At 41.2% G+C, this 17237-nt stretch overlaps 2 protein-coding genes across 6 annotated transcripts in view; one reads left to right on the top strand and one right to left on the bottom strand.

The window, feature by feature from the left end:
• fbxo7 (F-box protein 7) overlaps window positions 1-2191 on the top strand; it is a 50765-nt gene extending 48574 nt beyond the window's left edge. For all 5 annotated transcript variants that reach the window (XM_039769500.1, XM_039769495.1, XM_039769496.1 and 2 more), the window contains one exon: window positions 1181-2191. In XM_039769500.1, the coding sequence (XP_039625434.1) occupies window positions 1181-1534 (354 nt within the window). In that variant the 3' untranslated portion in view covers window positions 1535-2191. The remainder of the gene's footprint in view (window positions 1-1180) is intronic.
• A 5975-nt stretch (window positions 2192-8166) lies between these two features.
• LOC120539439 (synapsin-3-like) overlaps window positions 8167-17237 on the bottom strand; it is an 842044-nt gene continuing 832973 nt past the window's right edge. The window contains exon 14 of the mRNA XM_039769493.1: window positions 8167-11230. Coding sequence (XP_039625427.1) covers window positions 11098-11230 — 133 coding nt within the window. The 3' untranslated portion in view covers window positions 8167-11097. The remainder of the gene's footprint in view (window positions 11231-17237) is intronic.

Genomic DNA, 17237 nt, shown 5'->3' with positions numbered 1-17237 from the left:
TGGTGATGTGCAAGTTAGAGTTGCTTTTGGGAGGACACTTTATATTATTCCTGGATCAGCTGGAGCCCATTCTAGCAAGCAAGTAAGCAATGGGTGTGAGCAGAAGACCCCTGGGCAGAGTGGCAACACATCATATGGTGGACACATACACATATCATTTAGCACCGCTAGTTCACCTAACCTGCATGTCTTTGGACTGTGGGAGGAAATTGACGTAAAACTCCTGGCGGACAGGACCCCGGACTCCATACTACTCGGCAGCACTGCTATCACTGAGTTACCGTGCACCTCATTTGTCGATTAACATATTTTCATTAACTGTGGCCTTAACACTGAGAAAAAACGGCCTTTACTTGAGACTTATTTTACAATTGTAGTGCATCAGTTGTGGGGGTGTGGGAGCAGACCCCCACAACTCCGCCAAGTGTCAGTAATACGTCACGTTCACATTGGCTGAGGTTACTCATGGTTTGAACATAAAGCCATCACTCAGAGACATGGCCAAGTGTAGATGGTGACGTAGGTCACAAATGCTCAAAAAGGCCATCTTTTAAGCCTTGCATGATTACTGGCCTGGAAGTGGCGCAGAGCACATGCATGCATACCTTTAAGTTGGGTCGAGGTTTATAAAGAAACTTGGTGTGTGTTCAGTTTTATCAATCCAATTTGTTCGGTGTGTTTTTTGCCTTTCTAGAGTAAGCACCATCTTAAGGCAGACCCCTCACCTTCCCCATGGTTATTTTCCACCACACCACACCTTCTGGCCTGCCACACGTTCCTTCTGTTTGTCAGAACAGCCATGTTAGAACATGAAGGCGATGGTTTGGTGCCTGGACTGTGCACACCAAGAACAAGGAAGTGCAGGGTGACACCATACAGAAGGACTCCAGTTAAGGAAATACAACCAGTGGGAAGTTCTGCCACACTGAAAGAAACTAAACTGCCTTTGTGTTTTATTTTTCTGAAACATGTTACATTGGCTTTTCATTATTGTATATGCAGTACAGTGCTCTTTCTTCATTTTAAAACAAGTCGGTATGTGTTCACATATCCCGCGTATTGACACAAAAGTGAATTTCACAATGTAATGTAAAGACAATGGTGATGAACCAGCAATGGTAAATTGTCAAAACTGTCTTCTGATTACTCATTACATCATTTTTTTTTTATATCTTTACAGCTTTACAAAATGAAATATAAGCAGAAGAAGGACAAGGCCCAATTCTGTCGATTCCGAGTCTTTCCGCGCCCTCGCCCACAGCCTTTCCCGTTCCAGCCCAGCCCTTTCTATCCATTTCCGTTTAGTCCTAACCTTCCATACCCACCTGGCATCCTCGGTGGAGAGTATGATGAGAGACCCCAGTTGCCTTACTCCGGACCTGGCTTTCCATTCTTACCTGGTGCAAATTCTGACATTCGACAGCCCTTCAGACCTGCCTTTGACCCTTTTGGCCCGCAGCATGGCAATCCAAGAGGAAATTTCACCAGGCGTCATCCTGCACGCTCCTCTGACATACGCAGGGGCTTTATTTAACAGTCCTGGAGCAGGACTCGGCGGAAAAGTGCAAAAGCAGAATATTTCGTTTTATGTAAGCGAGATCAATTCTTGCTGCTAGTACAGAACTTGTGAGGCTGCCAGTGTCTTTCTCAACAGAAATGGATTTTGCAAATTTGGTGATAATGTGCCTTAAGGTGAATAAAATGAACATTCAAGTTGTGGATGAGCAGGGTCATTGACTGTGAGAAAGATTACATCTTGTATCTGGCAGTGCAGGGCAAAGAAAATTTGAAAATGTGAGAACTTTGGTGAAACTTGCTTACAACCGATTTATGCTAAAATCATGGCCTACCTGTAGTGCTGTTTGTGCCTCAATAAAGCACTTACTGACGGAGAAGAACACACTTTATGTTGGCCTCATCGATTTATCAGTTTCAAGCTTCCAGGTTGTTTTGCTGGCTTTCTAAAAAAGATAACGTTAATTATGACCGATTCTAAACAAGTTCTCTAACAGGAAACTGGCCAATTATGAATTTGGTTCCTGGTGTCCAAGGTACTTATATAGCCTGCAAGTGTCTCATGACCACGTCAGATAAATACAGTTTTAGACCTGCAACCAACCGCGGATTTGATGATGAATTAGTTGGTTGATTATTGCTTCCGTTAACCAGGTAATTAAAGGTTTTAAAAATATGTTTGTGTAAGAGTACAGTTATTCTCTGCAAAAATGAAAAAAGTGTTATTACTTACACAGTGCTTTCTTCATTAGTACAAGAATGCTCTAAAATGCCATATTCCAAAAAAGTGCAATCATAAGGTCGATCTTAACACCTTCAAGACTGTTGTTAGCAAAAGGCAACACCCAGAAGGCCGAATCCACTGTTAATCATCTTATGAGCTCATCTTTACAACTGAAACTGCTTCACTAAATCCAGCAATACTAGCGAAGCACATGGACCTCCAGTCACATATACTTGTCTGTTGTTGTTGTTCTTGCATCGTGTAATGGTGCTGCTCTCCTCCTTCTAGTTCCTCCTCTTAAGCTGATCTGTGTCCAGCATTGACCTCAGCAGTTTGTTTGATGGTAAGCAGATGTTGCTGGTCACCTTTTTCTTTACACCATGTCATTTTGTTTACCAGTGTTGCTGCTCTCCTTGTTCTTCCTATTATAGCGTTCTTCATCACATCATAGACCTCTGTGATTTGCTAGACGCTCAGCAGATGTCGCTGGTCTTCCTTGTTTGCTGATCACTTTGATGTAAGAAATCCACAATCCCAGGTCAGTTTGCCAAGGCTGCAATTCCCTCAGATTTTATTGAATTACCAGAATGTATGGGGTCATAAAGTTTTGATAAAAGGCCAAGATCAAGATTCTGGCACCAGCAGTTTGTGGGGAATTGTGCAACAGACAGATACTTGGCATTATATACATATCTTTATATATAATACGCTACTGTGGCTGTCCAGTTGTCTGTTCAAATTTTTAAATCACCTGTAGCTTGCAAACCGTTTGTCCAATTGACCTGAAATTTGGTACACGTATACAGTAATCCCTCCTCGATCGCGGGGGTGCGTTCCAGACCCCCCCCGCGATAGGTGAAAATCCGCGAAGTAGAAACCATATGTTTGTATGATTATTTTTATATATTTTAAGCCCTTAGAAACTCTCCCACACTGTTTATAAATATTCTCCGCACAGTTATACAGTAAACCCTTGTTTATCGCGGTTAATCCGCTCCAGACAGATAAATGAATTTCCACGAAGTAGGATTCTTTATTTATAAATCTAATATTTTCGCAGTTAGAGCATAGAAAACCTGTTTACGACCTTCTAAATATGTTTTTTAACATTATTAGAGCCCTCTAGACATGAAATAACACCCTTTAGTCAAAAGTTTAAACTGTGCTCCATGACAAGACAGAGATGACAGTTCTTTCTCACAATTAAAAGAATGCAAACATATCTTCCTCTTCAAAGTGCGCGTAAGGAGCGGAGAATGTCAGAGAGAGTAAAGTAAACAATGAAAAATCAATAGGGCTGTTGCTCTTTTAAGTATGCAAGCACCGCAATAAAGCAGCGGCAATGAAGGGATCAATGCGAAGGTAGCCTTTCAGGATTTTTTACAGGAGCGTCCCTATCTTCTAAGCAAACAGCCTCTGTGCAAAAGCCCCTCTGCTCACATCTCCTCCGTCAAGCGCAGAGAACGTCCAGAGAGAGAGAGAGAGCGAGATTAAAGCAAACAATCAAAAAATCAATAAGTGTGCTTTTGGACGCACCTCGATAAAGCGGCATTTCTTAGAGGAGCGTCCGTATCCACTAGGCAAAAAGCTTCTGTGCAAACAGCACCTCTGCTCACACCCTCTCCGTCATGCGCAGAGAATGTCAGAGAGGGTGAGATAGAGGCAGAGACAAGCAAACAATCGAGCACCGTGCAGGAGGCATATCTTATAGCATTGAGGAGTTTTAGTTAATATGTAATACGTGCTCTGATTGGGTAGCTTTTAAGCCATCCGCCAATAGCGTCCCTTGTATGAAATCAACTGGGCAAACAAACTGAGGAAGCATGTACCTTAAATTAAAAGACCCATTGTCCGCAGAAATCCGTGAATCAGCGAAAAATCCGCAATATACATTTACATATGCTTACATATAAAATCCGCGATAGAGCAAAACCGCGAAAGTCAAAGCGCGATACAGCAAGGGATCACTGTACTATGTGATGTCTACTATCCGCTTTGCGGGGTGATGATCGACCTCCAAGGGTATTCCTTTTTTTTTTATTTTTATTTAATCGTATTGTAGAATCAACTCTCGATAGCGGCCAGCAGCGTGGCCGTGTGGTGCGTACGTACGGGCGCCGTTCTCATTCCTACCACTATCGCCATCACTTACCTCTTCATATCTTAAGTGTTCAATCTGCCTGAAGAATGATTTAAGTGCCAGCTTAAGTGAAGAATTAAAGAAAATGTACTAAGTAATTGCAGCACAAACACTGACTTAATCAGATGAAAGAAGAGAAGAAGCGGGCCACTAGGGTGGAGAAAAGAAGAGCTGCTCAGGAAGCAGCAAGCGCATCAACCTCAGAACAAATGAATGCTAAACAGAGACATAGAAAGAAAGTCAAGCGTATTCAAAGCATGTTATCATGCAGTGTGATGTTACTGGTATATAGATATATATATACTGTATAGATGTAGAGATGTACAGTACATATAAATAAGTATAGAGATTATTTAGATATAAATACATAGAGGTGTACAGTAGATATATAGATAGATATGTCAACTTTTTCTAATAATCTTATCAGTTTAGTGTCAACAGGCCTGTCCAGTGAAATTCTGCACACAAAGTCCTCACAAAAATTGAATGTGCGGGGACTTAACCCAAAGAATCTGCAACTGTGGTGTCACAATTACATTTATTTTCTGTTGTGTACTTCTCATAATCACACATAAATGTACTCACAGGTGCAACACAAAATATCCGGTCTTATTGGTAGTCCTAAAACAAATACATAAGACAATGGAAAAAGGTCAGAGAGAAACAGGACACCGGTTCATGCAATGCATAGCTGCACATTTTTTAATTCAGAAACTTTTTTGTATTACAACACAGCAGTGTTACAGAACCACCTAAGATCACACACTTAGCAGCCATTGCTTTAAAAACAAACATGCTGTAGTCTTTAATAAATCACACTTTTAACTGTAATGAGAAGAAATCATTGGTTTCTATATATTAAAACACAACTGTGAACTTGGTCCTCAGCATATGATAAAAATGTTGTGATATCTTAAAATAGAAAATGGCTAACAGGTCAATTAACAAAAGGAATGTTTTTTGTTTCAACATCAACACTAAAAATGAGCTACTAAATCCAGAGAAGTAAAGTGAACACTTGAGGCTTTTCTAACAAGTGCCGCCCCAGTCTTGTCCCATTTTAAAACAATCACGCTGACACGGGCCAGTTCATTGTGTCATATTTCACTGCACACCTTCACATTAACAGTTGCTAGAAGGCACCTTTATTGATTCATTCATGACGTTTTAGATTTGCTCTTTTAAAATAAAATGTTCAATAGATGCCAATTCCAAATCTAAAGCCTCCTCGTGTTCTTGTTCAATTCACAGGGTTCTCTGTTTTTACAGAATCACGCACAAGTTTCCCCATTCAGACATTTACACACTGGATGATTTAGGGGGAACAAAGCCGGACAGCAAACAGGCAAACTGCAGCTCGGTTCTCACCATTAATGTGAACAGTGAAACGATACCCAGCAGGCGGCCATGAACAGGAGTCAGGGCGCCATTGTGTTTGGCCTTACATCAGGCATTATTATTATTATGTTGGTTTTCAGTTCTAGCGAAGTTGTTATGTATATATTTAGATTTATCTACACATTTTCCTTCCTAAAGAATGTTTCCATTTTTGTGGTTGTACGAATTCATGATTGTTTGGGCTGTGAATCTCTTTTCTCTGACCATTCTCACGCACTCGGCCATACTGGGCCAGTCGTTCCAGCTGGCTGTCTTTGGGGTGTGAGAGGACTTCGGAGTTCCTGGACGGATCACATGAGAATGCGCCAATGCACTGCTGAGGACGCCGTCACACATGCACTGCACAAACGCCTGCAGCACTCAGTACTTTTGTTTGAGCCGAAGCCATGGCAGGGTGGGCTTTCAGCAGGACCTCCTAGAAGATACAGAGTGTGCTACATGTGTTGGTAGATGAAAGACGTTTTCCAGATTTCCTTTTATATTTATTTCTTCTAATTGGTAGCCGTCGTCTACATACAGGAAGGTCAAACCTGGACCGTGGAGGGCTGCAGGTTTTCATTTTAGCCACTTCATTAACTGGTAACCGACTACTGCTGCTAATGGAACATCCCCTTGTCTTCATTTCTGTTGATGTCAATTCCTCTTTTTGTCTTTAACCAGCAACCAAACAGCAATGAGAAGTAAGCGAGCCAACAGTCGACCAGCTAACGCGACTCTCTTTTCATCATATAATATCTGTTTCAATAATATAATTGCTGGTCCACAAAATATTCGGATGATGCTCTTAGAAAAAATAAAATCAATTCTGAAAAATGTCTCAAGTGGCGGAATGCAAGAATGAAACAAGAGAAGAATGAAATAAAGAGTGAGAAAAGTTCAATTAAGAAATTAAATGCTGGAGTAAAAATGGTGGCCGGCCATCCAGGAACTGAGACTTAGTGAACAAATCTGAAAGCACTATTTTTCGTTTTACTTTTGAAACCAAATTGGGAATGCAGTGTTTTGTCAGAAGCAACATTTCTTAAACATGCAAATACAAAGTAACATCTGAAATGTCAACAGCATGAGAAAAAATGTTTTTTACATTTCTTTAAATCCCCAAAATACCAAAGAGCACCCTAAAGAAGACAACAAGCCCGAATCTGGGGATACAATGAGGAGACGACTATCGTCAGCATGAAGACGAGCCGACAGTGGGAAATGGTGCAACAAACCAAGTCAGGGGCTGATAATCTGGCAGCCATATCACGTTATCAGACACGTTAGGTGTTAAAAATGGTAGCGTTTTTGAAACGTTCTCTTTTCCCATAGTGTCACAGGAGACCTGGCATTTTCAAGTTACATACTTTGGAGAACACGTTTCATTTTTGGTGCTTGAAAACACTCGAGTGTGATGAGAGGCCAAAATGAATGTTTAAAGAACACTGCATTTTCAAATGTAACCGTGTTAGTACGGACAAGGCCCGAGTCTGAGGCCCCAGTCACACTACATTTTTATTTTTTCCCTTTTCAACTTTTATCCACACAACTCCAGTGTTTTCAACCCCCGAAAAAGGAGACTTCTGGAAACGCTGCCCAGAGCGGTGGTCCATACACTTGTGTAAATGCAGCCCGAGTGTTGTGGTGTGGACGCTCAAAAGTGCAGGCTCTAATCATGTGCGATTTGTCTGTGCTTCCCTAACTGGATCCTGCCCATTACATCTCAGTCCCAGATTGGTCCCCCTTCTTAAAAGATAACCGTATTTCAACATAGAGGAGTTGCTATCCATGGCGCTTGTTTTTTTTTTGCATGCATCTAAATTGTACACTTTGAATGCTGTCTACATACGCAAAAGGCAAACCATTTCCTGACCTCGACACTTTTCCCATAAATCCTGTGGCTGGCGGTATTACCATTCGTTCATGGATTGCTGGTCTGTGGTGTGCGTGTGCCCAATGTACAGTAGGCAGACATTTACATCATTTGCCTTTTTGTTTGTGTTCATGTGGACGGAGATGCTTTCATAAATGATACACTAGTGTGGACAGAAATAACTAGGGGGCTTCGGTAATCCCGCCACCCCTATGGCCGGCGCTACATGCCAGTGACTTTGCATCTCAGCCACTCGCGTATGTGGATTTCACTTTCACCAGACAACAAATCTTTTAATTCTCACACATACGGCTCTTCAATGGGAAGAAACACTACTTTTCCTTGATGGCAACACAAAGACAATGTGCAAATCTCCAACTTGAAGTTTAAATCTGAACAATATATTCAATCTCTTTTCGCTGTTCCGTTATTTCACCGAGTAATAATTTCTGTTTGCTTGCGCTGATGTGATCTTTACTATATTTTTTTTGAGACTTTCAAATTTTCGTACTTCCATTATCTCTAACCTGCTCTGTCTGTGTATCGCGCCAACGTTTTTGAATTCTTTACTACGTTCTACTTTGTCTTCTACTCTTTGTCTTTTATTTCCGGGCATGGTTATATCTCTTGGCACGCAGTCTTGTCTCACAGGACTTGAAAGTGTCTCTCTTCAAAAGATCACGTCTCGTCCCAGGATTTTAGGAGATGTAGTCATATGAATGTAGCCTGATATCTCTCGGCTCACTTTGCATCTCATTATTGTCTGCTTGCTGGCAAAAAAGGAATCAATGAAGGATTCTGAATTTTAAGCTACACGTCAATTCGAGTTGAACCGAGTGATGTCGGCTCCATTAGCACCAGTGACTGGTTACTAATAAAGTGGCTGGAATGAAAAGCTGCTACCACCGCGACGCTCCAGGATTTGAGTTTGAAACCCATGATTTGTAAGACTGAATAACTTCCTTATTTTAAGTGATGTTTGCCAAATAGAAGACTGCAACTTTATGTGGCATTTAATGACTTGTGGATTGGCAGTGCTACGATTAAATATTGATCAAAAGATACAAAGAGCCTCCGCCTGAAAATAGTGGATGTGAGTGAGCGTAGTCCTAAGAACAAGAGATGTTGTGTCCTGTGTGATTTAATTCACCAGTACACTTAATTTTATTCTTGATCATGGAAATAACAATGACAATGCATGTGTACATTTTTGTGAAATTGATCTATGATCGTTATATTCCATAAGGCATTGTCAACAAGAACAGACCCTCTCAAAAGAAGGAGACGACACCCAATGAAGGACAGTTCAAACAGCTCCTCCATATTTCAAGTACTGATGCCTACTTGAACAGATCGAGCTGGCCTTCTAGCGCCCGCCTCTACTTCATGATGCACAGTTAAAGTGATTTTAAAGCAAATTACAACTTGATCTGTAACGTGTACACGTAATGCAGACACTTTATCAGCACGTTTTCGGTTTCTTCTGGTGAAGTAAAAACATTTTTGTTAATACACTTAAGAAGAGGCTTAAAAGAAAAATAGCCCATTAGTTATCAACCACCTACATGCATTAAGAAATGAACAATATTTTAAAAACTTTTCTAACTTACGATTTGATCTCAATCACTTATTTAATTATTAAATGTCAAGTCTCCCGTACCCAATTTTAACCAACAGTAGTACAGTAGGACACTGACAGCACCAGTGGGCTTTCTGCAAAATCGTCTGTTAGCTCCCCGAGGTGACAGATTCGCTTGGTCATCATATTGCATGTTTAAGACATGGCAGTATAAATGTGAATGCCACTTGTGTGCCACAAAAGATGCCAGATGGCAGCATACTTACAGCTAGAGTATCCTTCAGTGCTCTGTAGTTAGTTTGTAAGAATTAGATAAACGTTATCAAACTTTTTTATTCATCCATCCATTCTTCCATCTATCCATTCTCCTACTGGGCCCACCTTGTCCACCACATGTTTGTGGATACCTGAAGCTTATCTCACTAGGCCTGGGTACAATGCCAGTCTATTAAAGGACATACAAAGTCACTTGTATAAAGGGAATTTTGAATTGCCAATCAGCATAACATACAAGTATTTGAGATCTATTAGGAAATGGAGATGCCCAACAAATCTTGGGAAGAACATGCAAACCACAAACAGACCGTGCTGAGCCGGGGACTGAACCCATGCCCCTGGATCTGTATGGCAGGCACAGTAACCACCGGCCTCTCCCAAATGTCCACTTTAAAGGTGTTTCTCGTTTGCTTCAGGGGATGCAAGTCCAGTTTTGGTGTGGCATTGGTCTCATCAAGCTGGTGCAATTGGTGCTTGCATTGATGTTTTCATCCCCCTTGGTATAAAAAGACAAGCCTTTGCCACCTCTAGAAAAGATAGTCAGATGAATTTTAGGAACTGCCATGGGATTTGATCTTGATGAACAGTTTTGTTCAAATCGATAAACATGGAAGCAATGGTGCTATCAGTGAGCACTGCGCTTATGTTCACATTTACCACGTACTGACGCTCCTTGATTATTGGTTCCCAAGTGATTTGTTGGTCATAATCCAGCAGAAGTGTGATAACAGAAAGCTGAGCATAGAAAGGCAATAAGAAAAAGGTTTGACAAGAAATGGCCACTTCCACCAACAAAGCTGATCATATTGTGTGTTAAAAAATGATTTAAACGGGACAAACTCCACACGCCATGTACAACAGTAACTGCACAAATACAAAAAAATAAGGCAGGACTGACTGTCCTACAAGACTGTAAGATGGAACATCTGGAAATGGATTGTGGGGGAGTGTAGTTAGGGGCACAGGACGGATCGGTTTATGTATGCTATGGTTTTGATTTGTCCAGAACTATATGTCACTTGCTTTACTATACACAGCTCTTCAGCCTGATATTTTCGTTAAGAGTAAATGGTAACTTAACTTGCTACTCCATTAGCATCGACACAATCTCCTGATGTGATCAGCACTGGGATCAGAAAGGAATGGAAATGCCAAGTTCAGTCTTATATTTTTTTCTCCAAAATGTATATGGGCCGCCTTGAATTTCTCAATAAAACAGAAGTTAGCCTTGGCTGCTCAGCTTTTCTTTCTCTTCCTCCTTTTTAAAATCAAATACTAAAGTAATATCTGCCGATAGAAATTCTCTTAAAGTCAGTCCAAATCAAAGCAAAGGGAAAGATTCTTTTGAAAAAAACAGTTCAGTTCAAACACCAAATTAAAGAAACAGCATCACAAACAAAATCAAAGGAACCAAGGGTAAAATCGGGGCCGAGACTACGGGCGCCTCCCCTGTGGGGTCTTGCCTGCCTCAGGTAAGCAATTCCCCCATTTTTCTCAACTCCACAATTGACTTCTCTCCAGGGAGAAATATACTCAAAGACCTCCTGGATGAACTGGGGAAGCTGGGTGACAGACTGTCTGGCTTCTTAGATCTTCTCCAGCTTCAAAGTGGCCTAGTCTGAAAAGAGACTAGCGAAGGACTTCCGTAGGCTCCTGATGGTTTCTGCCTTGGCCTCGTCTTCTGAAGTGTTGCTTCTCTGCAGTGTTTCAGAGAGGCTGAAAGTGTTTGTCAGAGACTGGGATTTGCTGTAAATGAAAACAAAAAGAAAAGGTTTATCACATGGAATCAAGAGTGAATTACAATTTACTATCTGAATTATCTGTAACCATCTCATAAGCCACATTTGAATGGCAGTGGCATAATGGCACAAACATGGCCATCTGTATGGAGTGCTCAAGTCCTACACTCGTTTATATGGATTTCCTTCTCGTCCAATAAACAGGTCAGCCATATTTGGCCTTGTGTGAACTCGTGTACAATACGTGTGTTTGTGAGCAACCTGAGACAGTGTGGCATCGCACTTCAGAGAGCCCACTGCTGTCATGTCGTATTCAGGTTTGTGCGGCTGGTAAGACTGCACTGGCCTCTTACTGGAAGGCTGCAGGGTTTTTTTGATTTCTGGAAATCCTTATAATTCAATCCCCTTTGAGCTTTTCACGTTGTGAATTACTGGGGTCATCTGGCTCCAAAACTGAGAATTGGACGTCACTCACTAAACTAGTAGGCAAATGCATATCTGGTAATCAGTGACACGAGATCTCTGACCAGTAGCCTTCAGTTTTTTCTTCCTCTTTTCCTTTTTCCACCGCTTGGCCGCAGGCTGCTGTCTGTTCTCTTCTAGTCACATGGGCTCCAATTTATCACTGCTACTTTGAAATCTTACAAGTTGGATTTTTATTTATACTTTTTTGAAAGCTGTTACAGTGGTTTTGTTCCTATTTGCTTCTGGTTTATTTCAATTAAAATTTGAATAATAAAGAAATGTTTCTATTTCAGGTCACAAAACCTGGGTGACTGGTAAGTGATACATATTTAAATCAATCGACTTTTACAACAACACTTTTACTTGCAACACATTTATACTGCAACTAAACAACAGGTAAACGTTTATTGGTGCCCAGAGTCCGCAAACTGATGAAAAACAAAACCTGTGAATGTGTTTTTTTTATATTTATATTAATTTTGTTATTTTCTTACTTTATATTCATAGCTGAAAATACCTGACATTATGAAAATAGTTCAGTGCCAGAATAAATATCTTCCCTTTCTCCTCATTCTTCCTGTCTCAAAACAGGTAGTTGAATAAATCATATTGTTTGTTCTTAACATTTAATCTATATTAATAAAAGGTAAAGCCCTCACTGACTAACTCACTGACTAATCACTAATTCTCCAACTTCCCGTGTAAGTAGAAGGCTGAAATTTGGCAGGCTCATTCCTTACAGCTTACTAACAAAAGTTAAGCAGGTTTAATTTAGAAATTCTACGCGTAACGGTCATAACAGTCAACAAAGTCCGCCACGTTGAACTTACTTATTTATGGCCCCATCTTCACGAAATTTGGTAGGCGGCTTCCCTGCGCTAACTGAAACTGATGTACATACTTATTTCGGTGGTATGACGCCACTGTAGGCCGCCATATTGAACTTTCCAACAGTCTTTGTTACTTATGGGCCCATCTTCAAGAAATTTGGTACGCGGGTTCCCAACGCTAACTGAATCCTACTTACGTACTGTCAACACTTACGCATGGGAGGCAGCTAAAGAGCTTGAGTGAAGGCAGTTCTGAGGCATGCCGGGATGTGGCAGAGTGCACTGACTCTTTTTCTCACTTCCCTGTAGACCATTCCTGGGAGACTCCACCTGGCTCTCTTGACATCACTGAACCAATGGAAACAGACCTTACCAGCTCCGGCCCCCCTGATGTCTCGTCCAGGCCTGATCCAATGAGTGATGAACACATGTCCGATCCTTATGACTTCACTTCCTGTCTTCCCCTTTAAAAGCCTGCCCTTTTTCCCTTTTTCCTCAGTCTCATTCTGGACTCAGTTGGATGCACATTAGTGCTGTATATTTGATAAAGACAACTTTGCAGCCAGGATACCATATTTTATGGGTGGCTGCCCCAAACGTTTATCTGTCTATGTCTCGTTTTTGTGACAGTACATGCCATCCCAACGCCTCCCATGTTGTTGGCTGCCTGCCTATATAAGGCCATCTGTCGCTCCAGTCTCTTCATTCCCTTCCTTGCTTCGCCACGGGATTCACGTCTCCCTGCTGATAACTGCAGCCTTTTTATTTAATCCACAGCTTCTCCACTGTTTTATTGTTCGTTTATTACGATATAGTTATTGTGTAGGTGTTTTAGACTTACTTTACATTGTTCAGGTACCCATTTCCTTTATCGTTCCAACCGTACCCCCATTAACATGTCTATCGAGGTGATCACCATCGATCAAAGAACTGTCACTTACCGAGTGGTTTCCATGCCCGGAGATGGCACCTGCCTTTTCCATTCTCTTTGTTACATATTGCACGGCCATATCAGGCTCACTCTTGATATCCGGAGGAACATTGTGTCTTATGTATTGAATGACTGGGACAGGTTGAAGGTGTGGACTGATGACGATACAGGAGATAATTATACTACACAGGAGCACTAGAAGAGTGAAATGCTTAAGCCCTTCACCTATGGTTCTGCATGTGAGTTGATGGCTGCCGCTGAATTGTTCGGTTGTCGCTTTCAAGTGTACCGAAATGGCCAAATATTTTACACCTTTGGACAACCGCCAATGCCTCTTAAACATCTTAGATTGACAGGTGACGATTTCAGTAGTGTAAAACTTTGATGTTTATGAATGTTTAAACTCTCAAAAGCTGGATGCGAACTTATTGATAAAACCGGTTGTATGCTTACAACGCTTGACATATGCCGAATGTCACTTCAACACAAGTCCTACAAATACTGTCGTAGTTGAAACAAATCATGAAACTCAAACCGATTATGACAGCAGCAATCCAAGCTGTGACATTTGAGGCAAGATTACTGTTCACATGGCCAACTGTACATTGCATTCTCAAGAGTAAGCTCAGAGCACAGCTTGGTCATATTTCAACCGGAGGGCCGAACTGACAACGTGGTATACAAAGAGATCCTTAACAAATAATTATTGGTATATTTTCCCTCAGTTTAAAAAGGTTTACTTTTCTTCCTAATAAAAATTTTAAGGCAGTACTTCGCCGCTGCGAAGTGCAGGTATTTTGCTAGTCTATTAATAAAAGGCAAAGCCCTCACTGACTCACTCATCACTAATTCTCCAACTTCCCGTGTAGGTAGAAGGCTGAAATTTGGCAGGCTCATTCCTTACAGCTTATTTACAAAAGATAAGCAGGTTTCATTTCGAAATTCTACACGTAACGGTCATAACGATCGACAACGTCCGCCATGTTGAACTTTCTTATTTATGGCCCCATCTTCACGAAATTTGGTAGGTGGCTTCCCTGCGCTAACCGAAACCGATGTACGTACTTATTTTGGTGGTATGATGCCACTGTCGGCTGCCATATTGAACTTTCCAACGGTCTTTGTTACTTATGGGCCCATCTTCAAGAAATTTGGTACGTGGGTTCCCAGCGCTAAATCCTACTTACGTACATATATACGTCCATAGCCTGCAGCTCAGTCGCCATTTGAGGCGGCGTAGGGTCCCCCATCCCCACGCCTCCTACGTAGTTGGCTGCCTGCCTATATACAGTGGTGTGAAAAACTATTTGCCCCCTTTCTGATTTCTTATTCTTTGGCATGTTTGTCACACAAAATGTTTCTGATCATCAAACACATTTAACCATTAGTCAAATATGACACAAGTAAACACAAAATGCAGTTTTTAAATGATGGTTTTTATTATTTAGGGAGAAAAAAAAATCCAAACCTACATGGCCCTGTGTGAAAAAGTAATTGCTCCCTTGTTAAAAAATAAACTAACTGTGGTGTATCACACCTGAGTTCAATTTCCGTAGGCAACCCCAGGCCTGATTACTGCCACACCTGTTTCAATCAAGAAATCATTTAAATAGGAGCTGCCTGACACAGAGAAGTAGACCAAAGGCACCTCAAAAGCTAGACATCATGCCAAGATCCAAAGAAATTCAGGAACAAATGAGAACAGAAGTAATTGAGATCTATCAGTCTTGTAAAGGTTATAAAGCCATTTCTAAAGCTTTGGGACTCCAGCGAACCACAGTGAGAGACATTATGCACAAATGGCAAAAACATGGAACAGTGGTGAACCTTCCCAGGAGTAGCCGGCCGACCAAAATTACCCAAGAGCGCAGAGACGACTCATCCGAGAGGTCACAAAAGACCCCAGGACAACGTCTAAAGAACTGCAGGCCTCACTTGCCTCAATTAAGGTCAGTGTTCACGACTCCACCATAAGAAAGAGACTGGGCAAAAACGGCCTGCATGGCAGATTTCCAAGACGCAAACCACTGTTAAGCAAAAGAACATTAGGGCTCGTCTCAATTTTGCTAAGAAACATCTCAATGATTGCCAAGACTTTTGGGAAAATACCTTGTGGACTGATGAGACAAAAGTTGAACTTTTTGAAAGGCAAATGTCCCGTTACATCTGGCGTAAAAGGAACACAGCATTTCAGAAAAAGAACATCATACCAACAGTAAAATATGGTGGTGGTAGTGTGATGGTCTGGGGTTGTTTTGCTGCTTCAGGACCTGGAAGGCATGCTGTGATAGATGGAACCATGAATTCTACTGTCAAGCTGAAGCGATCTTGGGTGCTGCAACAGGACAATGACCCAAAACACACCAGCAAATCCACCTCTGAATGGCTGAAGAAAAACAAAATGAAGACTTTGGAGTGGCCTAGTCAAAGTCCTGACCTGAATCCAATTGAGATGCTATGGCCTGACCTTAAAAAGGCGGTTCATGCTAGAAAACCCTCAAATAAAGCTGAATTACAACAATTCTGCAAAGATGAGTGGGCCAAAATTCCTCCAGAGCGATGTAAAAGACTCATTGCAAGTTATCGCAAACGCTTGATTGCAGTTATTGCTGCTAAGGGTGGCCCAACCAGTTATTAGGTTCAGGGAGCAGTTACTTTTTCACACAGGGCCATGTAGGTTTGGATTTTTTTTTCTCCCTAAATAATAAAAACCATCATTTAAAAACTGCATTTTGTGTTTATTCGTGTATATTTGACTAATGGTTAAATGTGTTTGATGATCAGAAACATTTTGTGTGACAAACATGCAAAAGAATAAGAAATCAGGAAGGGGGCAAATAGTTTTTCACACCACTGTAAGGCCGTCCATCGCTCTGGTCTCTTCATTCCCTTCCTTGCTTTGCCACGGTATTCACGTTTCTCTGCTGATAACTGCAGTCTTTTTATTTAAACCACGGCTTCTCCACTGTTTTATTGTTCATTTATTACGATTATAGTTATTGTGTAGGTATTTTAGACTTACTTTACATTGCTCAGGTACCCATTTCCTTTATTGTTCCAACCGTACCCCTATTAACATGTGTGGATTCAGTTGTAGAAGTGGAAGACGCGGTGCACTATCCGGTAGAGTTTCTCCACACACTGAATCCTCCAGGCACTCCTGAACATAATCTAATTATAAAGGTTGAGGCACCAATAATGTTACTGAAAAACTTACAGCCACCGAAACTTTGTAACGGCATGAGACTTCATGTCACGTGTCTGCAAAAGAACCTAATTGAGGCAACTATTTTTACTGGCAGTTGCTCAGGGGAGAGAGTTTTTATTCCTCGCATCCCCATTATACCTTCTGATCTCCCATTTCAATTCAAATGCCTCCAATTTCCAGTAAGGCTCTGCTTCGCAATGACAATTAATAAGTCTCAGGGACAGACCCTACAAAAGGTTGACATTGATTTGAGGCAAGATTGCTTTTCACATGGCCAATTGTACGTTGCATGCTCAAGAGTAAGCTCAGCGCACAGCTTGGTCATATTACAACCGGAGGGCCGAACTGACAACGTGGTATACAAAGAGATCCTTAACAAATAATTATTGGTATATTTTCCTTCAGTATAAAAAGGTTTACTTTTCTTCTTAATAAAAATTTACAGTTTACAGTTTTTTGAGAAATGTGTGACTCAATTGTGGGTAATTATTCCTTTTGAACAATACCTGCTGGATCAGTTAGCCATAGAAAAGGTCTGCACTCGAGTCCACATGAACCATGTAATGTTAGAAAACAACAA

Source organism: Polypterus senegalus, chromosome 11 (genome assembly GCF_016835505.1).
Source record: "Polypterus senegalus isolate Bchr_013 chromosome 11, ASM1683550v1, whole genome shotgun sequence".
NCBI lineage: Eukaryota > Metazoa > Chordata > Cladistia > Polypteriformes > Polypteridae > Polypterus > Polypterus senegalus.
The sequence above is the reverse complement of the archived record's forward strand: the minus strand, read 5'-3'. Positions and strand labels throughout refer to the sequence as shown.